The 24033-nt window shown below is 35.5% G+C and overlaps 1 protein-coding gene and 2 long non-coding RNA genes across 7 annotated transcripts; 1 reads left to right on the forward strand and 2 right to left on the reverse strand.

The window, feature by feature from the left end:
* Window positions 1-491: 491 nt before the first annotated feature.
* LOC129874723 (uncharacterized) lies at window positions 492-1890 on the reverse strand. The gene is made up of 2 exons (XR_008762948.1): window positions 1827-1890; window positions 492-652 (listed from the first exon to the last, which is right to left on the reverse strand). It is a non-coding gene; the product is annotated as an uncharacterized LOC129874723 (long non-coding RNA).
* Window positions 1891-2107: 217 nt separating this feature from the next.
* Window positions 2108-18499, forward strand: LOC129874721 (uncharacterized). Of its 4 annotated transcripts, none has more exons than XM_055950058.1 (24): window positions 2108-2260; window positions 4183-5235; window positions 5342-5767; window positions 5881-6303; window positions 6692-7063; window positions 7185-7481; window positions 7578-7997; window positions 8111-8533; window positions 8647-9093; window positions 9247-9675; window positions 9789-10181; window positions 10294-10773; window positions 10888-11334; window positions 11448-11793; window positions 12288-12421; window positions 12501-12650; window positions 13014-13130; window positions 13540-14790; window positions 14917-15078; window positions 15196-15303; window positions 15929-16309; window positions 16420-16578; window positions 16661-16918; window positions 17441-18499. In XM_055950058.1, exons 1-24 carry the CDS (start codon window positions 2225-2227, stop codon window positions 18380-18382), a joined length of 9654 nt encoding a protein of 3217 aa, XP_055806033.1. In that variant the 5' UTR covers window positions 2108-2224; the 3' UTR covers window positions 18383-18499. The 4 variants fall into 4 exon arrangements, with proteins under 4 accessions (XP_055806033.1, XP_055806034.1, XP_055806035.1 ...); XM_055950059.1 differs by having other exon boundaries at window positions 10294-10755; XM_055950060.1 differs by having other exon boundaries at window positions 4183-5217.
* Window positions 18500-18678: 179 nt separating this feature from the next.
* On the reverse strand, window positions 18679-20652 carry LOC129874722 (uncharacterized). 2 transcript variants are annotated; one of them, XR_008762947.1, is made up of 5 exons: window positions 20440-20652; window positions 20037-20196; window positions 19589-19737; window positions 19180-19244; window positions 18679-18956 (listed from the first exon to the last, which is right to left on the reverse strand). It is a non-coding gene; the product is annotated as an uncharacterized LOC129874722 (long non-coding RNA). The 2 variants fall into 2 exon arrangements; XR_008762946.1 differs by lacking the exons at window positions 18679-18956; window positions 19180-19244 and having other exon boundaries at window positions 19340-19737; window positions 20440-20648.
* Window positions 20653-24033: the final 3381 nt, after the last annotated feature.

Below are 24033 nucleotides of genomic sequence, written 5' to 3' on the forward strand. Positions count from 1 at the left end.
TCCAAACGGGCTCAATATCAATAAGACATCACTACCGGAAACAGCTAATTGTAGCATCAATAAGCCGTAAATGACAAAAATACAAATCACTACTTATTAAATGCAATCAAATTTAAAATATATAGACTAATAAAGTAAATATATTTTTACAACTATTATGATTTTTTACACCATACAAGTTATAACAGTCTAAGAAAGCCAACAAAAATTAACTATTTATTCATACAATAATAGCTATAATTTATTTTGTATTTTTTGCTTTTGATAACACTGACAATGACAAGTCCAGTTCAATTTTTAACCGATTGGTTAAAATATTAAGATCCCATACAATTATTTTTCGCGCTTATCCGACCTTTGATTCATCAAAGTGGTGAAATGTCTCTTCTTTTCTCACTTTCCTTTTTTGGTCCTTGAAATGCATTATTGCAGCATGTTTAAGGAAGAAAATAGAATAAAATATAAACAGTTAAAATATTGCTATTTGCTTACCTTTATATCCAACCCAAAAGGGGCGGCAAAAAAAGACAAACCATCTATCTTGTTTTTGAATGGTTTGATTGGGACAACTCCTTGTTTTAAACCAAATTATTTTTGCAATTTCCCACCAGCTCTACACATGCATGATGCATCCCTTGCCAATTCATTGATCCTAGTCATAATTTTTTAAAAGTTTATTATCAATAATTTTCGATTATGTAGTAGTTATGTACGATAAAAAAAGATTTTTCCACGTCGATGAGTGACATGGAGCATGGGACTTTCCTCTTCGTACATCTCATCAACCTGCTCTTTTGATTTTTTATTATGTTTATCGGTGGCAGAGCCGAAGGAAGTTCAAATATGATTAAGGAAATTTAATATTTACTATATATATATAAATAATTTAAATCTTAAATATACTATATAATTTTCTGTTGAATTGATTTGAACCCCTTGCTCTTACTTGACTCCGCTCCTGATTATTGTTTACTCAGTCATCAGGTATTTTAACTCCCAATATTGTTGCTTTTTGACTTGGAGCTGTATATTAAAATTGCACCTTCCAATGAAACTTTACATCTATTAATTTAAAATCCTAAATCCTTCTCTTTCCTTTCCCTTTGTGCTACATCTTATGGTTTCTTGTAAAGTTATTGACTATTTTTATCACATTACAGAGGCTTCCTTTTAATTTACCTCAAGACCAGGAGGAAAATATAATTTGCCTTTTTTTTACCAGAGCTGACATTTTTTACCTTTAGAAATGATTAAGCCCTTTTATTACCTAGTTTCTTTTACTCCTCATCACCTCTATCCTTTTACCTTTTCAACAATATATTTATATTAGGTGTGATTGAGGACAACAGACTCACTTGATACACCACAGTTCTAGGCTCAAATACAACCACAACTACATCTCAGTCTCAAGCAAGTTGAGACTGGCTATACAAATCCCCAGTTTATGTTACTCCATTTAAGCTCAATCTTAGTCCAAAATTATCTCACTAAAATAATGGTCTTAACTGTTTTTAGGATCATTTGTAATATGCATTAAAATTCAAGCCAAAGTTTTCCAAGATCAAGTAAATCAACTGAACCTATTTGTAGGAAATTCGAGCCACTGTGAAATGTAGCAATCTGATAACGGAACACTTATCTAAGGAATGTTAGGAAGGCATGTTACTCTCCTTTAAATAAAGGACTTTGTAACCTACGTTGCTTGGACTCTTTAAAAATGTCAACGGATGCATGTCGGTTCTCCAAAACTAGTGTAACTTTGGAGAATCTGACGTGTGTGCGGCATTGGAAGTGTACAGTCCGCGCAACTTAGTTTATAACCATACCTGGAATCAAGTAAAAAGTATATTCTTCTGCCAATTTCTCCTTGTCAACAGCACAATCCCTACAGTCATAAGAAACAATTATCTGACTGTTTGATGACTAAAGCTATACTAGAGGGGCATGTGACTACTCATCATTCAAAAGGACCAGGCAACTATGTCCAACTCACAATATTAGTAGGATTAACAAGTGGGATTTGTCATTTTCTGTTTATACTTTAACAATATGGTCATCAATTAATAATTATATAACTATAGTAATCCTGCATTGACATATTTAGAGAATCTCTACTTAAAGCTATGAGAATTTTCAGTCCAGTTCAATTGTACAAACTCTGATAGTCTTTAGGAAGGTGGAAAAGAAAACTTAACACAGCAATTCTTCGATCAGTTCATGAGAAATGGAATATGAAGCTGAAATACCAGAGAACCCAAGTGTAAGTTAAGTCACTTGTTTTTACTTTATGTTAGCATGATACTTCTTCATTTTGCGTGTTTCATCATTTTCATTAGCTGCAAAATTTATTTCTATAGCTTATTACAGTAGTCAAGCTTGCCTTGATGTATGCGAAAAAACTTCAAAAGAAGCAACTGCGTGATCAGAGATCATACCTGAAACAACTGTGTAAAGAGAGATGTTATCATTTGTTCCATAAAGATCGATCAGGAAATAACTATTACATATTAGATTTAGTATTAGTACGCCACTGAGCTACAGATATAGTATGAAGTATGAGTTAGTGAAATAACTTCACCAGATCACTACCAATTTTCTTCAAAGCACAAAGGTTGTCACTAAAGAACCGAATTAAGGTCATGCAATCTTTGGCTTACCTGAGATTCCTTCCTGATATAGTCCAATAAAATTAAAGTTGTTCTTCTTAGGCAATAAAAACTTGATTTCTATATGTGTATGGAGGTAATATGACATAAAAAGTAGCACAGAAACAAATCAACACAAATTAATTCCCAGCTACTCATCTTAAATAATGCAGTACTGAAAACTTGATTCTCTCCAAAAGACTATAGTTATTGATAAAAAGAAGCCTAGGGAAAACTTTGAATTAGCATAGAAACAAATCAATGCAATCTGATTATCAAAAAAACTCTTAAATAAATTAGTATTGAAAAACTTGACTCTCTCTCCAAAGTCCAAAAGACTTGTTTCATCCACAAAATAAAATTAAAAGAAAAGAATTTGCAAGAAAATCTGGGTCAATTCTAACTCTCATCACACCATTTGGAATCATGTTAGTTGAGAACCCCAAATTCTGAAATCTGTGGTCGAAAGAAAATTAGAGAGAAAAAAGGCCCTGAGTTGGGTGTAACTAAGATTCATTAACTGCCTAAATGTTAAACGAAGTAAAAGCCAGAGAAAGGCTGTGGGAGAGATGGACAACAACAGAGGATTTCTGGCATTTTTCTTTCAATTGTATTGACATGACACCTTTAGCACATTCTGGTAGCTTTAGCAAGGAAGAAGTGAATATTTCTTTTTTGCATTTGCTGTCATATTCTGAAATGAAGGTTAGTATGGTTGGAGGTGTTGTTTTTTAGGAGGAAAAAAGGGCTTAGAACAAAAACTAGTTCCTCATTTTAATTGTGTGAGACAAACTTTTATCCTGCCTGGAAGGAAAACTGTTCCCTCAGGTACTTGCATGGAGAAGTTATGAATATACATTTCAAATCAATCGTCTCATGTTTTAGGAACACTTGAGGAAAAAGTTAAAGAGGTAATTGGTTTATCATTGACTGTTTGACACCAACACTTAAAATTCTCTTTACGATTTCTTTGTCACATCAAGCTAATCTAGAAACATGCTACTGGTAATTAATGTGTATATTCTCAGAAGTATAAAGAATTAAGCCCCCAACTGACGGACTAATTTGTATTTACCCAACTGAAAACTCCAAATTTATATTTCTTTAGAAGCTACTAACAAATAACTTGTACATGCAATAAACAGTATCTCACCAGCTTTTCACAAACTTAGTAGGTTTATGACAACTACAAATATTGTAGGTAGAAGTCTTCATGCATTCTTTTCTATATTTTCATACTGCTGTCTCTTTTGCCAATGAAAAATATCTGATACATAATACGAAGAGTAAATAGGTCCTGAGCAGGTCCTATGTTGGGAGTTGGGACCTTTAAGGCTTTGACCACTAAGCTAGGGTTAGTAACTCCATTTCTATGATAAAACAGGGATCTTGTTAATATATTGCAGTTCCAATAGGGCAGGATTAGTCTGACAAATTTCATGTTGTAACTTCAGTGCTGCTCTGCCAATGTTAGATAACTTGAAACACATTTCTTCCTAATTCTGTTAAAACATAGCAAAAATCATTCTTTATGCAGAAAAAAGAAGAGAATTTGCTAGGGGAAGTGTACGCAATATCGGACAAACTGAAGATGGAGAAAGACAACAAGGGCCATTCACTATCTGAGTTTGAAGGAACTTCAGAGGTTGAAAGTGTTAAGGAATTGATTAAAGGTAATTATGGAACCACTGAGGGTGAATTTTTTTATGCATCACCCTTAGTTTCCAAGGCTGTCGAAGAAAATGGCAGTTCAATGGAAGTCCATATGTCAGTCGATAAACCAAATAAGTCAGATGAACAGATGTCCGGGAGTTCATTCCACCTGACGGAGAAAACAGAAGACAAAAGAGTAGAAATCGTCTCTGCGGGAACAAAGAGTCCAAGTGAAGAGAGTGAAACATCATGTGAAATAAACAATGTTGAGAAGAACACATCTATCCCCTTGACCGTCCGAGAAGATGTTAGCTCTGAAAAGTATAAAACGGAAGGGACAGACGCTGAAGCAATCAAATCACCTGGTGACACGAAAGATGAGAAAGCAATCAAAGATGAGAATGACTACGATGGCGATAGAAGTATTTTCATCTCCCCCAAATCAGAGTGCCAAAGAGGAGAGGACGAGAAAAAAGAGACAGGAGATGGAGAGGGTGCTAGGAATGTGCTTGTTAACTCATTTGTTAATGTTGTAGAAGAAACCAGGTTAGATGATGCTGAATCAGATACGAGTGGGAAACATGGGGATAACTCAATCGAGAACGGAAACCAAGATGTTGCTGACCATCCAGCAGTAGAGGAAAAACCTGAAGTACTAGCAGTTGAAGGAAAACATGAAGAACCAATGATTGAAGAAAAACCTGAAGAACCAGCGGTTGAAGAAAAACCTGAAGAACCAGCAGTTGAAGAAAAACCTGAAGAACCAGTTGTGCAAGAGAAAATTGAAGAAACAGAGGTTCAGGAGAAATTTGAAATTGAAGAAAAACCTGAAGAATTAACAGTTGAAGAAACAACTGAACAACTAGCAGTTGAAGAGAAACGTGAAAAACCAGTGGTTAAAGAGGAGAAACCTGAAAAGGTAACTCTCATGGAAAAAGTGAGGATCACGCTTTGGCACAAAGTTTATCCATCGTATTAATTATCTATGTGTACATTTGCTTATCTACTGAAAGACTAACTGAAACTTTAAATTCTTCTTGCAGAAAATGCAAGCTGTAGACTCGAACGACGAAAATGAGAATGAGCTTCCATGCAATACCAACAACGAAGCTGCTAACTTTCCAGAAGTTGAGGAACCAGCAGTTGAAGAAAAACCAGAAGAACCAGAGAAACCTGATTTACCAACAGTTAAGGAGAAACATGAAGAACCAATGGGTGAGGAAAAATCTGAAGAATCATTTGAGGAGAAAACTCAAAATCCAGAGGCTAAAGAGAAACCTGAAGAACCAACAGCTAAAGAAACACCTGAAGATCTAGGAGGGGAGGTAACGCCTGAAGAACTAGCACTTATAGAGAAACCTGAAGACGCAATGGTTGAAGAGACGATTGAAGAACTAGTTGTTGAAGAGAAAGATGAAAAAACAGCAATTGAAGAAGAGAAACCTGAAACGGAAGCTCTTCAGGAGAATGTGAGGATTGAACACTGTCACAAAGTTTATCCATCATATTAGCTTTATATGTGCAACGAATTTAAATCTGTTTATCTATTGAAAGACTAACTGAAACTTCAAATTTTTTGCAGAATTCACCAATTGTAGACCCAAAGAACAAGACAGATAATGCGATTCCAAGCAATACCAACAATGATATTGCCGATTATCCATCAGTTGAGGAAAAAACTGAAGAACCAGTAGTTGAAACAAAACACAAAGAACCAGCAATTGAAGAGAACTCTGAAGAATCAACGGTTTCGGAGAAGCCTGAAGAACCAGTGGTTGAGAAAAAAACTGAACTACCGACAGTTGAAGAGAAATCTGAAAAACCAGCAGCAAGAGAGAAACTTGAAGAACCATCGATTGAGGAGACACTCGAAGAACCAGCAGTTGAAGAGAAACCTGAAAAACCAGTAACCGAAGAAGCACCTGAAGAACAAACACAGGAAGAAACACCAAATGAACTAGCATTTGAAGAGAAAACAGCAGTTGAAGAGGAGAAACCCAAAAAGGTACTCCCTCTGTCCCATTTTATATGACTCACTTTCCTTTTTAGTCAGTTCCAAAAAGAATGACACATTTCTATATTAAGTAACAATTTAACTTTAAAATGCCTATTTTACCCTTAATGAAATGATTTATAGACACACAAATATCTATCACTTATTTTGGACCACACATTTCAAAATTCTTTCTTTCTTAATTAAACTCCGTGCCAAGTCAAACTAACTCATATAAAATGGGACGGAGGGAGTAACTCTTACGGAAAAGGTGAGGGACAAGTATTTTCAAGAAGTTTTTCCATCCTATTAGTTATGTATGTGCAAGGATTCACGTCTGCTTATCTCTTGCAAGACTAAGAGAAACTTTAAATTCTTCAACTTTAAATTCTTCTTGCAGAAAATGCTAGTCGCAGACTCTAAGGACAAAACTGATTGTGAAATTCCATGCAACACCAACAATGATGCTGCTCACTTTCCAGAAACTGAGAAAAAATCCGAAGAACCAACAGTTGAAGAAAAAACTGAAAGACCAGTTATTGAAGAGAAACTTGATGTACCAGCAGTTAAAGAGAAACCTGAAGAACCAACGGTTGAGGAGAAACCTGAAGAACCGACAATGAATGAAACACTTGAAGAGCTAGCAGCGGAGGAAACACATGAAGGACTAGCATCTGAAAAGAAACCTGAAGAACCAACGGTTGAAGACACACCTGAAAAAACAGCAGCAATGGAGGAGGAGAAACCTGAAACAGAAGATCTTGTGGAGAAGGTGAAGAATAAACACTGAACACTGCCACAAAGTTTATCCATCATATTAGCTTTATATGTGCAATGAATTTACATCTGTTTATCTGTTAAAAGACTAAGTGAAACTTCAATATTTCTTGCAGAATTTGCCAACTATAGACTCAAAGGACAAGATAGACAATGCAATTCCATGCAATACCAACAATGATATTGCTAACAATGCATCAGTTGAGGAAAAACCTGATGAACCAGTGGTTGACAAAAAACATGAAGAACTAGCAATTGAAGATAAATCTGAAGAATCAGTTGTTTCAGAGAAGCTTGAAGAACTAGTGGTTGAGAAAAAAACTGAACAGCCGACAGTTGAAGAGAAACCTGAAAAACCAGCAGTTGGAGAGAAACATGAAGAACCGGCTATTGCACAGGAGAAACCTGAAAAGGTAAGGGTCTATCAAAAAGTTTATCCATTATGTTAGTTATGTATGTACTGTGATTCACATCTTCTTCTTTACTGAAACATTAAATTCTTTTTGCAGAATATGCTAATTGTAGACTCAAACGACAAAACTAGCAGTGTAGTTCCATACAATACCAATAACGATGTTGCTCACTTTCCAGACATTGAGGTAAATCCTGAAAAATCGGCAGTTGAAGAAATACCTGAACAACCATTCATTGAAGAGAAACCTGATGTACCCACGGTTAAGGAGAAACCTGAAGAACCCACAATTGAGGAGATATCTGAAGTATCAGTAGAGGACATACCTCAAGAGACAGCAGCTGAAGAGAAACCTGAAGAACCGACAGCTAAAGAAACACCTGAAGAACTAGCACTTGAAGAGAAACCTGAAGAATCCACAATTGAAGAAGCATCTGAAGAACTAGTTGTTGAAGAGAAAGATGAAAAACTAGCAATTGAAGAGGAGGAACTCGAAACAGAAGTTATTCAGGAGAAGGTGAGGATTAAACAGTGTCACAAAGTTTTTCCATCATATTAGCTTTATATGTGCAACAAATTAAAATCTGTCATCTATTGAAAGACCCAATGAAACTTCAAATTTTCTTGCAGAATTTGCCAATTGTAAGCGCAAAGGACGAGAAAGACAATGCAATTCCATGCAATACCAACAATAATATTGCTGACTATGCATTAATTGAGGAAAAAACTGAAGATCTAGTAATTGAAAAAAAGCGTGAAGAATCAGCTATTGAAGAGAAATCTGAAGAATCAATGGTTTTGGAGAAGCCAGAAGAACCAGCGGTTGAGAAAATACCTAAACACCTGACAATTGAAGAGAAACCTGAAAAACCAACAGAGGGAGAAAAGCTTGAAGAACCATCGGTTGAGGAGACAATCAAAGAACCAACAATTGAGGAGGAACCTGAAAAACCAGTAACTGAAGAAACGCCCAAGGAACTAGCATTTGAGGAGAAACATGAAGAAACAGCTGTTGAAGAGGAGAAACCTGAAAAGGTAACTCTATTGGAAAAGGTAAGGGTCAAGCACTATCACAAAGTTTAACCATTTTGTTAGTTATGTATGTAGTGTGACTCACATCTGCTTCATAATTGAAAGACTAAGTGAAACATTAAATTCTTTTGCAGAATATGCTAATAGTAGACTCAAAAGACAAAACTGACGGTGAAATTCCATGCAATACCAATAATGGTGTTGCTCACTCTCCAGACATTGATGAAAATCCTGAAGAATCACCTGTTGAAGAAAAACCTGAAGAACCAGTTATTGAAGAGAAACCTGATGTACCAGTGGTTAAGGAGAAACCTGAAGAACCAACAGTTGAGGAAAAATGTGAAGTGCCAGTTGAGGAAAAACCTCAAGAACCGGTGACTGAAGAGAAACCTGAAGAACCGGCAGCTAAAGAAACACCTGCGGAGCTAGCAGGGGAGGAAACACCTGAAGAACTAGCACTTGAAGAGAAACCTGAAGAACCAACGGTTGAAGAGACACTTGAAGAACTAGTAGTTGAAGAGAAAGATGAAAAAACAACAATTGAAGAGGAGGAACCTGAGATGGAAGTTCTTCAGGAGAAGGTGACAATTAAACACTGTCACAAAGTTTATCCATCATATTAGCTTTATAAGTGCAACGATTTTACATGTCTTTTTTTGAGACTGGTAACATTTAACGATTTTACATATGTTTATCTGTTGAAAGATCAAATGAAACTTGAAATTTTATTGCAGAATTTGCCAATTGTAAACTCAAAGGACAAGACAGACAATGCAATTCCATGCAATACCAATAATGACATTGCTGACTATGCATCCTTTGAGGGAAAAACTGAAGAACTGGTAGTTGAAAAAACACACGAAGAACAAGTAATTAAAGAGAAATCTGAAGAATCAGCGGTTTCAGAGAAGACAGAAGAACCAGCGGTTGAGAAAAAACCTGCACCACCGACGATTGAAGAGAAATCTGAAGAAACAGCAACAAGAGATAAGCTTGAAGAACCATCAGTTGAGGAGACAATCGAGGAACCAACAATTGAGGAGAAACCTGAAAACCCAGTAACTGAAGAACCAACACGGGAAGAAACACCTAACGTACTATCATTTGAAGAGAAACCGGCACTTGAAGAGGAGAAATCCCAAAAGGTTACTCTTTTGGAAAAGGTGAGGGTCAGGCACTGTCACAAAGTTTATCCATCTTATTAGTTATGTATGTGCAATGATTCACATCTGCTTCTTTATTGAACGACTAAGTAAAACATTAAATTCTTTTGCAGAATATGCTAGTTATAGACTCGAACGACAAAACTGGCAGTGAAATTCCATGCAATACTAATAATAATATTGCTCACTCTCCACAAGTTGAGGAAAATCTTGAAGAATCAGCAGTTGAAGAAAAACCTGAAGAATCAGTTATTGAAGAGAAACTTGATGTACCAGCGGTTAAGGTGAAATCTGAAGAACCAACGGTTGAGGAGAAATCTGAAGTACCATTTGAGGAGAAACCTCAAGAATCAGCGGCTGAAGAGAAACCTGAAGAGTTAGAAGGGGAGGAAACACCTGAAGAAATAGCACTGGAAGAGAAACCTGAAGAACCAATGGTTGAAAAGACACCTAAAGAACTAGTTGTTGAAGAGGAGAAACCTGAAACAGAAGATCTTCTAGAGAAGGTCAGGATTAAATATTGTCACAAAGTTTATTCATCATGCTAGCCTTATATGTGCAACAAATTTGCATCTGTTATCTAGTTAAAGACCAAGTAAAACTCTAAATTTCTTGCAGAATTTGCCAATTGTAGACTCAAAGGACAAGATAGATAATGCAATTCCTTGCAATACCAACAATGATATTGCTGACAATGAATCAGTCGAAGAAAAACCTCAAGAACTAGTAGTTAAAAAAGAACATGAAGAAACAACAACTGAAGAGAAATCTGAAGTATTTGCAGTTATGGAGAAGCCTGAAGAACCAGCAGTTGAGAAAAAACTTGAAGAACTGGCAGTTGAAGAGAAATCTGAAAAACCAACTGTGGAGGAGAAACTTGAAGAACCATCCACTGAGGAGCAACTTGAAGAACCAACAGTTGAAGAGAAACCTGAAAAACCAATAACTGAAGAAACACCCGAAGAATCAACATGGGCAGAAACACCGAAAGAACTAACATTTAAAGAAAAACCTGAAGAACCAGCAGTTGAAGAGGTGAAACCTGAAGAACCAACAGGTGAAGAGGAGAAACCTGAAAAGGTAACTCTTTTGGAAAAGGCAAGGGTCAATCACTGTCATAAAGTTTATCCATCCTATTAGTTATGTATGTGCAACGATTCACATCTGCTTATCTACTGAAAGACTAAGTGAAACATTGAATTCTTCTTACAGAATTTGCTAGTTGCAGACTCGAAGGACAAATCTGACAATGAAATTCCATGCAATACTAACAATGATGCTGCTCACTTTCTAGAAGTTGAGAATGACCCTGAAGAACCAGTCATTGAAGAGAAACTTGATATACCAGCAATTAAGGAGAAACTTGAAGAACCATCAATTGAGGAGAAATCTGAAGAACCAGTTGAGGAGAAACCTCAAGAACCAACTGTTGAAGAGAAACTTGAAGAACCAACAGCTAAAGAAACACATGAGGAGCTAGCAGGGGAGGAAACACCTGAAGAACTACCACTTGAAGAGAAAACTGAAGAACCAACGGTTGAAAAGACCTCTGAAGAGTTAGCTGTTGAAGAGACCTCTGGAGAGCTAGCTCTTGAAGAGAAACATGACAAACCAACAATTGAAGAGGAGAAGTCAGAAGCAGAAGCTCTCCTAAAGAAGGTGAGGATTAAACAGTCACAAACTTTATCCATTCTAATAGCTTTAAATGTGAAACAAACTCACATATGCCAATCTATTGAAAGATTAAACCAAACCTTAAACTTTCCTCACAGAACATGCCAATTACAGACTCAAAGGAGAAGATTGACAGTAAAATTCTCAGCAATTCCAACAATGATGTTGCTGACTATCCAACAGGTGAAAATAAAGCTGAAGAACTGGTAGTAAAAGAAAAACATGAAAAACAAGTGATTGAAGAGAAACCTGAAGAACCAGTGGTTGAGGAAAAACCTGATGAATCAGTAGTGACAGAGAACCCTGAAGAACCGGCTGTGGAAAAAAAACCTGAAGAACAAGTTTCTGAGGAGAAACTTGAAGAACCAACAGATGAAGAGAAATCTGAAGAACCTGTAGCTGATGAGTCTTCTTACCATGAAGGACAGAAGTTTACCCCACAGAGTGAGTAATACTAGTTCTTAGACATTCATTCACAATCCAATTGATTTTATTTGCAATGAAAAATGGTGACACTTTTAGAGAACAGATCCAAGCAATTAAACCATAGTATCACTTGCAAAAAGTAGAGAGAACAAACTACACAAATAGAACCAATCTCCAAAAGGAAGCTGAAAATGGAGAGAAGCACCAGGGACAAGATGCCTTTTTGGTTTAGAGAAACCTCGAAAATAGTAGAATGCACTTCCACTGTATTTAGCAATACAGATCTTCTATCATTACGTACATGAATGTATTAATTTATTAGAACATGGATATAATAAAAAAATCCCATGATAAGTTTTTGCTAAGATGTTAGAGCTTGCAGCATTCATTAAGTTGTAAAATTCCAAAAGGGATGTAACAAGCACCTTTTTTGGGGTACAAAGAGATGCACTTTCTGGTCACTTCAATAGTGACTAGATGTGGTATTAACATCTATTACTGACATATTGCAGGTGATGACAATGAAAATACTCAGAGAGGGGATAATTTCTTCAATAAGAACATGTTTGCTGAAGGTGAGGCTGCGCACATTAATAGTCAAGAGGATCTAACCAGGCAAGAAACTTCGGGAAGCACAAAATCTGAGGTAAATGCATATTCAAATAAATTTAGTTGCTCTTCGTCCTTTTACTGTTCTAAACTTGATGAGCTACTTGGTTGTGCAGGTGAACGAGCATCCAGAAGGGCCAGAAGGACCAAACCAAACTGATGAAACGGAAACATGTATAGTACAGAAGAAAGAAGATTCCATTCGCAGCCAGGCAGTATTTTTTGTTGAAGAGAAAATGAGATCTTGTGAAGAGGTTGAAACAGAGGTATTAAGTGTTCTGGCTTCTATTAATACTTTGATCTTTCCCGTCCATAGACTAGTGAAAGCAAAAACTATAACTTCAAACAGATAAACAGATAAACAAACTTAAATATCAATGCTGGTGATAAAACAAATAAAAACATTCCGGAGAAAGTAGAAAAGACTCTGGACAAAATTCTGACGTCCACCAAAGAAGAAATGGCTGTCAAGAACTCTGAAGGCCAAATGGTTTTGGAGACTCCCAGTCAAGATGTTAAGTGACCGTAAAACCCTGTTCTTAATTCATATGTGTAACTCCCAAAGATAAGATACAAATGCTTTCTCTCTTTCTACTAAGTCATAAAATTGCTCTTTTTCAATTCTGCAGAACTTTCAACAAGCTAATTTAATCAGAGATGACTCTTTATTGAAAGACAAGCATGGAATCGAAAATGTCATGGTAGTTTCTACAGAAGAAATTAGGTGTGAAGGCTCTAGTGAAAAGGTAAATGAAACAAGAACCTGAGAATGAATCAGCCAATTAGCATCAAGGCTGTCACTATGACAACCATTCACAGAGGGTCGTAAGTTTATTGAATTCATATGAATTCTCTTGCCACCTTGTCTTTCTGGGAGAAACATTGAAATTCAATTTTTAAAAAGTATTCGAAGTATATAGTTAGTAACTATTATAAATTTAAAGTTCTCCATATAAAACAAAATAAGTCTTCACTTCCTTTTCCAGAGTTTTTGACAACCTGAAGATCATTGTTGCAGAACAATTGAGCATTGTAGCAACCCTATGTGAGACGCAACCAAAAGAACTTCTCCATCCTAATAGTTATGTATGTGTAAGGAATTCACATCTACTTATCTTTTGAAAGACTAACTGAAACTTTAAATTCTTCTTGTAGAATATGCCAGTTGTAGACTCGAACAACAAGACTGACAGTGAAATTTCACGCAATATCAACAATAATGTTGCTGAAGTTGAGCAAAAACCTGAAGTTTTAGCAGTTGAAGACAAACTCAAGGAATTGACTGTTGAAGAGAAACCAGAAGAACAAGCAGTGGAAGGAACACCTGAAGAAAAGCCTGACGGACCAGCAGTGGAAGGAACACCTGAAGAACTGGCGGTGATAGAAACAGAAGAACCAGTTGTTAGGGAGAAACTCGAAAAAACAAAAGTTGAGGAGAAACTCCAAGAACCAACGGTTGAGGAGAAATCCGACGAACCAGTGATTAAAGGGACATTTGAAGAACCTGCGACGAAAGAAACACCAGAACAACCAATGATTGAAGAGAAACCTCAAGAACCAGAAGTTCAACAGAAACTTGAAGAACCAGCAATTGATGAAAAACTTGAGGAACCAACAGTTGAGGAGAAACCTGAAGAGCCAGCAGTTAAAGAAAAAACTAAGGAACCAGCAGTTGATGAAAAACATCAGGAACCAGCAGCAATTGGAGAAAAAACTGAAGAGCTAGCAGTTGAAGAAAAACCCGAAGAACCAGAAGTTGAAGTAAAACCTGAATTAGAAGTTGAAGAGAAACCCCAAGAACCAGCGGTTGAGGAGCAACCTCAAGAACCAGAGGTGAAAGAAACACCTGAAAAACCAGTGGTTAAAGAGACACATGAAGAACTAGCAGTTAAAAATAAACCTGAAGAACCAGCAATTGACGAGAATACTGAAGAACCAGTAGTTGACCAAAAACCTGAGGTACCAACAGTTGAGGAGAAACCTGAAGGAGCTACAATGGAAGAACCAACAGTTGAAGAGAAACCTGAAGGAGCTACAGTTGAAGAACCAGCAGTCGAAGAAAAACCTGAGGATTCGGCAGTTGAAAAAGCTGAAGAACCAGCAGTTAAGGAAAAACCTGAAGAACCACCAGTTGAAGAAGAACCAGAGGATCCAGCAATTGAAGAGAAACCTAAAGAACTAGCAGTTGAAGAGAAACTTGAAGAACCAATAATTGAAGAGAAACCTAAAGAACCACCAATTGAAGAAGAACCCAAAGAACAAAACAGGGAAGATACTGAAGCTGCCACCGAAAGAAATGATGAATTTGAAACACATATAGTAGAGAAAGAAGAAGATTTGATTGGAAAACAGGCAGAACGATTTGTCAAAGAAACAACGCGATCTTGCAAGGAAGTTGAAACTGAGGTAGGTAATGGCTGCCTTCTACCAATAGTATGGTATTCTTTCATGTGCCACTAGTCATAATTCATAAAAAAAAAACTATCACTAGAATCTTTCATTTGACCAAAAAAAAACTATCTCTACAAACAGATAAAAGAACTTAAAGATATCAATGCTGCTGATGGGACAAATAAGAATGCCTTACAAAAAGAAGAAACGAGTCTAGACGAGCTTCAAACATCTACCAAAGAAGAGATGGCGGCAAATAACTTTGAAGAAGGCAAAGTGGTTTCAGAAACCCCCAATCAAGAGGTTAAGTGAACACACAAGCCTGTTTCCAATTCATATATTTAAGCCCAAGGTAAAATAGAAATGCTGATTTCTCTCTTTCTTCTAAATCACTGGGTTGCTTTTTTAAAAATTCTGCAGAACTTTCAGCAAGCCAATCTAACCATAGAAGAGGTTAATGACGCGCGTGGAGCAGAGAATATTGAGCTTTCTTCAGAAGAAATGAGGGTGGAGGATTGTACTAACAAGGTAAATGAACAAGAACTTACAATGAATTAGCTAATTAGCATCTACTAAGAATCTACAAGTTTATTGCATGCTTATGAGCCTAGAAATTTAGTTCTCCTTGTGAACGATATTTTCAGAACAACGACGACAACAACAACTAAGCCACAACTCCAAGTTAGTTAAGGGCACAAATCTCTAGAGGAAAATATATTATTTTCAGTCTCCATTCCCTTCTGCAAAGAGAGGATCGAGGAGATGTTGCTGTGAGAACATTATGTATGGACATGAAACATTTCATATAAGCAGGCAGAGTATAACATAAATACTGATTTGCAATCTGCTACAAGAAATCACAATTCTGAATTATGAAATTGGAACTAAAATATAACAGTACGGGAAAGAAGTTAAAGAAAAGCTAGCAAAACAGAACTTTGATGTTTCCCCTCTTTTCCATTACAACCATTAAAGAAATATGAATAAAACTCACAAATTGTCTCAACATGAATCACAGCTAGAAGCAGCATATCCACTGCTATCGTGTTTTGTTACATTATGCAATCCTGCTAGCAACCTCCAGCAATTTCTCTATTTCACCCCTTCAGTTATTTCTGGATACCAACCAAATCATGAATGGCTCATTCTACAGGTTGAAAGCTCTGATTTCAGGTTCCAAAATCATAATAAGTACAGCAGAGCTGCAGATAAGCTTGAGCTACAAAACAGAGAAACAGATATTAGCTATATTCTCGATACTCCGGTTGAAAAAGAAACAAATGGAAGAAAGAGTGAAAAGATATCTGAATCCACAGAAGAACTTATCCATCAGACATCTGACATTTCTGAAGAAAACAAAGCAGCAGTAGTTACAGACACCAATACATTACAAAGCTGTGCAGATCCACAGGAACAATCGAAGCATCAGTTAGCTGAGGTATGCAAAGAGAAACAGGCAGTAGGAATAGCAGACACCAATGCTTTACAAAGGTCTGCAGACCATGAGAAGCCTTACAGTGCACCTGTTCAGGAGGTAAAATTGTAATTAAAGTTTTATACCATGCATCATTTGATTAAATGTATTTTTTCCTTTTTCTCCTGTATTTCTTAAAAGATTGCTAACGTTCACTGGTCAAATTCCAGATCATTGACAAATCAGAAACAGAGGATGTTTCTTGTGCGGATTGCCTTGAAGAAGAAAATAGCCTCAGAACCAACCAAGAGGAGTTAAAAGAGGGAGAAAATCCAGAAGTGAAGACAGATGAAAATTTTGACAAGAGAGACGAAATCCAAAGCATAATGGTTAGAAATTGAATGCAGTTATCATACATCTTACTTAAAATGTGTGGAAGTTACCAATATCAGAAAATTTGTTTTTCTGTAGATGTCGAAAGGAGCTGAAAATGATGATTACAAGCAGCAAACAAAACATAAGGTATGTGGAGTCATGGATACAGAAGAGCAGAATAAAGATTCACCTGCTGGAGAACAAACATCCGAAAAGCTAGAAAAATTGGGGAAAATTGATATTGATGACAACAGCAATGTTAATCATCAAAGTACTGAAACAAACCTCCCAGAAGAGGCCACAAAATCAAAGGGTGAATGTGTTATGACGGAAATCAAGACTCCGATTAAAAAGGTTTGATAAATTGCCCACTTATATTCCATTTAATATTTTATCTGAATGATTTGATCAGTTTTACTCCCTCCTATCTAGAAAGGAGGTTGCTGATAGAAAATGATTGAACTCAAACTGCATGAATTCAGCACATAGGTTAATGACATATAGGTCCAGCTGAAAATTATTTAATGACAGGAAACAAAGTATTGATGTAAATTACAAACTTGAATCATATTAGTAAATTGTTTTGCTGGATACAAATCACCTTAATAGAACCAGGCATCATATGACAGTTCATAAAACTACTCTAGAAAATAACAGTAAGATGAAATCCCCCTCAGCCACAGCTGGCTAAGTAAAAGTCTACTGGAGCCAACCAATGTTTGTAGGTGTCAAAGATGGAAAAAATAAAAAATAAAAAAAATAAAAAGATACAAGCAAAATACATTATTCCAATCTTTTCCTACTCCCCCCTGCCTCCCCTGTTTACTCAAGCAACAATTCAATCAAGATTTCTGACGGCAAAATGTGAACTCATAGGAGGAACAAGAAGAAGATCTAAGAGAGAGCACCTGCGAAGATTCCTCAAACAACAACACAACACAGGCGCCAAAAGAGGAGGGAACAACAATAAGTGAACCCGAAAGAGGAAGTTTGGAACCTTTTGGATCAGAACGAAAAACAGCAGCAGGTTCTGGAGAGATAATAACATGCAATGAAACAAAAGAAATACATAAAGAAGTGAAAATTGAAAATGCTCCAAGTGCCCAAGTAGGACGTGTACCATGGGAAAAAGCAAGGGACGACCAGGAGGAAATAACCCAACACTTCACATCATTGAAATCCGTTAAGGTTTCAGAAAAGGAGATAGCAATGGATAACATGGCGAGCAATGAAAGCAATATAACTAAGCAGATACAAGAGCAAGCAGCATATCCTCAACTTACATTCGAGAGGGAGGAAACTGTTCCAACAAGCAGCACTGATGCCAATGGTATGCCGAAAGATAGCATTACCCCACATGTGCAACTGGGTGAAGAGGCCAAAAGCTACATGCAGGAAAAATGCAAAACTTCTGAAACAGAACAGCATCAGGAAAATTACGAAAACAAGAAAGAAGTGGAATGTGATTCAAAAGAAGCACCAGAGGAATCCAGATCAAGAGAGACACAAGCTAAAGCCGCACTTTCTGACCTTGTGCGTGTATCAATAAAAGAGACATCAAAAATGGAGGAAAACTTTGCTGAAGAAAGAGAAGACAAAGACAGAGAAGAGGAAGGAATTCAACATACAAGAGAAGTGTCAAGTTCTGAAGATCCAGTGATGGTAGAAATCTCAAGAGATGCTGATAACAAAGTTCCTCACAAGAAACATCAGAACATATTGTCAGGAGTTGGATCAAAAGTCAAGCACTCAATTGCAAAGGTGAAGAAAGCCATCACTGGTAAGTCCTCTCAGACCAAGCCATCATCACCAAAGTAAGGCAGAGAAAAAGATCAAGATTTCACGTTATACAAAGTTGTAAGTACTCAAGAAAAACAAAGTGAAAAGCTTTTCAGCTACTCAAGTTTTTAATAAAGTAGAAAAGTTTGTTCAGAATGTGTAATGTTATTGCATTAGGAGTTCCATAATTATTGATACATTCTAGCAACTTCTCAGCGACAACTCAATAACATCAACCAGTTCCACCAATTACTAAGGACCCTTATTATAGTATCAGTATGTCCCGACCAAAAGCATATCTATAATTTATGTTACATGACCACCGTTAATAAATCAAAGAACATTTGAAAAAAGGTATTAATGAACACAAACCGTCAAACAGCCTATCAGTTGAGGTAATGCATGCAATCCTATAGACAACAACAACCATTCCAAGTTATGAACATCATACTTGTCGGGCAAAATAAATTATGTACAGCAACATCAATACAATAGAAAAGCTGATGTCAGTCCAACATTTTGCAAAAAGATTACCATATTTTTCTCCCATTAGCACCAATCCATCTCATGAGACACCAGATCCTCAGGTATTTGCTTAATGCTCCTCATCTCCCTAAAAAGGTAAAAAGAAATTCTTGAACATCCTTAACATAGGCTGCGAGAATGACAACATAATTTATATATTTTTAAAGACTTCTTGAATTTCGTTTATATGTTGCATGACAATTAACTCTTAAAAACTACAATTTCTTAAATATGCATTTAAGAATACCAATGTAACTTCAAAAAGCCAAAGCAACATTTAAGAATACCAATTTAACTTCAAAGAGCCTCACCAGTCTCTGCCGTTTGTGCAAGCAACACACAAATTTGCAGGTGAAATTAGTCTAAACGATTAAAACTGCATGCAAGAATGACTTGCCATCGTTAGTCACTTAACTATGATGTTCTCAGCAGTAAATCTTTACTGATCCTCAAAACATTAAGAAAATCAGAAAAGATGAACCAAAATTCCCCATTCTCTTAAATGGCATGATTTTCCATTTTCAAGATACAATCAAAGTAAAATATTCTAAACCATGTAAAGGAAAATGGCCACTAAGGGCGTTTATGAAAGCCTTTCCAATTGAGTGTCTTCATTCAAAATACTACAAATCACAACTTCTAATAACTACACTACTTAATTTTTTTAGAGTTGTGCAAGTGGGGCCTACAAGAACGACTCCACATCTTTCCATTCAATACCTAGTGAAGTCATAAAAAGTATTGAAACTTTGAAAGGGTATATTAGTACACCCTGCTGGAACCATCATTGAGGTTGTTGAGAACCAACTCCTCAACAACAAGATAACCTCCAAATAACCTCAGGTATTCGCTTAATGCTCCTCATCTCCCTAAAAAGGCAAAAACAAATTCTTGAACATCCTTAACATAGGCTGCGAGAATGACAATATAATTTATTTATTTTTAAAAACTAAATGAATGTTCCATGACAATAAATTCTTAAAAACTACAATTTCTCCAAAAAGCCAACAAGTTCTTGAATTTTTCTTAAAGAGAATGGCATGCTAAGTAGTTCTTGGTTTTTTTTACGCAAGAATTCCAATATAATTTGACAATATGGAATTTTCCTTCTTTCATTTTTAATGGATGGAAGAAAAACCAAGATAATGGGAAGAGCAGTAGTATTTACTTGAGCAGATAGTTCGGCGGGAAAACTGATTTAGGGTTTAGGGTTTTGATCGACATCGTCCAGTTAATAGAAGCAATCCGGTGGAGTACTCTGAGATGCGCCAGTAGCGTATGAAGTTCCGGCTTTCAGTTAAACAGCGTATGAACATCCTTAACATACACTGCGAGAATGACAACCTAATTTATTTATTCTTAAAGATTTCTTGAATTTTCTTGATATGTTCAAGGACAATAAATTCTTAAAAACTACAATTTCTAAAATATGCATTTAAGAATACCAATATTACTTGTTCTTGAACTTTTCATAAAAATTCAATATGCAAGAATTCAACATATCGAGTTTTTGAATTTTCCTTCTTCTTTTTTAATGGATGGAAGAATATCAAGAATATCAAGTAGAATACCAATAGATCGATCGGCGGGAAAATTGATTTAGGGTTTTGTGATCGGACATCGTCACCAGAACTGTTAAGAGTAGCAATCTGGTGGCGGTGGAGCACACAAAGATTCGCTTAATGCTCCCATCAATGGAAGAATGGGAAGACCGACGGTAGCGTACGAAGACCGCCGTCGGTGTATAATGATGGTGGTGATTTCTAAAATGCACAGGTGGTGTTTCTTTTATAGTTGTCGAACTGGTTAATACACGCGGAAAAAAAAGACTAGCTTGCACACGCGGGAAAAAAAACTAGTTAATACAAAATATAGCACTTTTTGTAAATTTTTACTCTAGTATTTATTTATTTATTAATATAAGAAGAGCCTGTTTTTTTATCGATAATGTGAAATTTGTTATCATTCTACATAATTTAAATTATTTAATTTATGTAATTTTCATAAGTCGATTCAAAATATGATATTTATGGTTTGAAGTTTTAATCATAAGTTATGAGATTATAAATTAATATTTTATACATATTAAATAGATTTTTTTTTAAAATTAAATATCTAATTTAGCACAAAGTAATTGTGTCTCTCTAACGATCATAATTTCATTTTAAATTTTGAAAATATTTAATAATGCTTTATTAAATTTAAATATTTATAATTTTACAATTTTTGCAATACTTCTTTTTTAACTAACTCGCGAAAGCAGACAGTTCCTAATTGTCATTGTTCAATTGCTTTTTTTTATCGAGTGATTTCTTAGAGACATGCTCGTGATCTAGATAGTTTTTCTATTGACTTTTGATATTAGCACCTACAAAATTAGGTATGTCTAATATAAATGGTCTATTCAGAATTTTTCTAGAATTGATAAGGCGAAACGAGGTCATCCCAACCTATTGAGTACTTAGGTCATCAACATCATAAAATCTCATGAAATAGATTTCACAAAAAAATATGTATTATATTTACTTCTAGATGTGTCCTTCACCCTGATAGTTAATTATAAAACCGCACTTATCCTAGTTACACTTACATAGTACATGCTTATGTCAGACTAGATTTCTGTATTATGGTTTTTGTACTCAAATTTTCTATACTATGTTGAAATCTTCATTTCAGACTTATACTCTGCTTTCATACTTCTTCAAGTTATGTCTGAAACAAGAAATACGTTTGTCGGGACATGGCCCCCGGCTACCTTAGTTCAAATGACAAAATAAAAGAACATCTAACAACTAAATTCATGGAGTCCCTAAATGAGAAGAGTTCACCAAATTCTAACGGTAAAAGCTGCAAGCTTGCAACCTTACTAACCATGAGTCTAAAAACGGATACTGAAATCTACATCATCAAAGAAAAAGTATGCGTTAGTACATAAAATGTAGTGAATATGTAAGAAAACACTAATATAATCATATTAAATAGCATATGTGGGAACGAAAATCACCCAATCAATCCTTCGTTTCTTAAGCTTGAATATACTTTAATTTTTAATACACACATCCAAAAAATTATTTTAACAAATTATAAAATTACAAAATCATAAGACCAGAAAATCACCCAATTAATCCTTCGTTTCTTAAGCTTAAATACACTTTAATTTCTAATACAAACATCCAAAAAATTATTTTAACAAATTATAAAATTACAGAATTATAAGACCACAAAAATTCAACCGCAGTACAAGAACAAACAACTCCGAAAAAAACAGATGAAATTGTAGAAGCAGAGGAGACATAAATTTGTTGAGAATTTTTTATTAAAGAGAAAGAAAATTAAAGTGATAATGTCCAGCTATTGGTGCTTGTAACAAAAAGGATCCACGTGTTCATTTACCAAAAAAAGAACGTCAAATTTATCATATCCTAACTTTTACAATGTTTGGTACAAAAAAATAGAATTAAGATATGCAATGTCCCTACGCATGTACTAAAAAGGTAAAAATAAAAGGTTCACTTTGAGTCATACAATACGGTATCTTAATAAAAGAGCGAAGAGATTTAGTAATTCAATACACTTCATATAATCGAAAGGGAGTCTTGAAGTAACTGGTAAAGTTGCTGCCATGTGACCAGGAGGTCACGGGTTCAAGCCTTGGAAACAGCCTCTGGCAGAAATGCAAGGCAAGGCTGCGTACAATAGACCCTTGTGGTCAGGCCCTTCCCCGGACCCCGCGCATAGCGGGAGTTTTAGTGCACCGGGCTGCCTTTAATACACTTCATATAATTCAATTTATGTTTTTTTATACTAACACTTGTAATTGTGTTCGTCTAAAAATAAAGAGTTCACCTTTGAGTTATAGAATATGGGTGTGAGATTCTGTCATCCAATACACTTTACATTATTGTTATTTAAAGGTATAATTTATGTTGCTTTTTGTACTAATACTTGTAGTTGCGTCCTAATCCTTCTTGGCTTATAAATGAGAGAAATATATATATCAAGTTTGTTAGTTACTAGCTGACAAACAAAAACACATGACAAACACCAAATGCCACCAGATCCAAGAAAAGGATGATTACATAAAAAGAAATATTTTGACATGAAAAATGCAATAATTATAGATGTGTTGAAATATAGACAATTAGACTTTTATGTACGCGAAAAAACAGTCTTGCTTATCTGGAGAAATATTTTGGATATTAGCTCATCCTCCTTTTCTCTGTGAAAAGATAGATTAACACTAAAAAGATAAATTACTTCACTTGATTTCTCCACATGTTCCTTGACTTGGATCCTTCGTCCACCATTTGGTTGATCCAATAAGAGCTTCTATCAGGTTATTCTTATAATGAGATGTAGTATTTCTCGGATATGATTCACATGTTGTTTTTACATCTAGTGATCAAAGTGGTTTCTAACCGCGTTATAATCTTACATGTTGAGTGTATCCCAAGTTATTGTGATGGAGAGAAAGAAGTGGTACAAGCTGCTCGAAATGAACCTTTTTTAAATAAATGCAGGTCAAACAAAGCTTGTTATACTTTGATGGTGATGATGACCCATTATCAATGTTTTTTCATATTTGAGGTCAAGGTCAATATTTTTAAATTTATGCCTACCCGGATTGGCTTCGCTATCGCTCCGTGTAGGGTCGGTCTATCCCAAAAAGGGTCCTCCTATCGGAAAGGGATTCCGAAACGAGCGAGTTCCCTATTTCGTATCTCGGCCATCTTATCTGCAAGGCGGCTTCCTCCGTTTCTGGTTTGCATGTCTTTCTACTTTTTGACTTTATTTAATTGTTTAAAGAATGAAAGTAGTGGGTTTGATCAAAGATTCTCAATGAAATTAGTTGTCTAAAACAAAATTCTAATAAAAGAATACTAGTTAAACAATAAATATATAACTTGGAAAAAAAAATTAAGTTAAAAAAATATTAGTCATTTGTTGCAATACAATACCTTTATTTTAGTTCTCAAAAATATTACTACAATATTAACTTTAAATAGTTTAATTTAAAATTTTAAAATATCAGTCAAAGTTCTATATGTTATAAATATACTACAGATTTAGTAAAATGATTGAAAGAAAGATAGTGAGGGAAACGGAACACAAGAGAGAAAGAGAGCAGAGAGCAATATATGAATTTATGTTTTTCTGTTTTCGTT

This window comes from Solanum dulcamara, chromosome 11 (genome assembly GCF_947179165.1).
Source record: "Solanum dulcamara chromosome 11, daSolDulc1.2, whole genome shotgun sequence".
Lineage (NCBI taxonomy): Eukaryota > Viridiplantae > Streptophyta > Magnoliopsida > Solanales > Solanaceae > Solanum > Solanum dulcamara.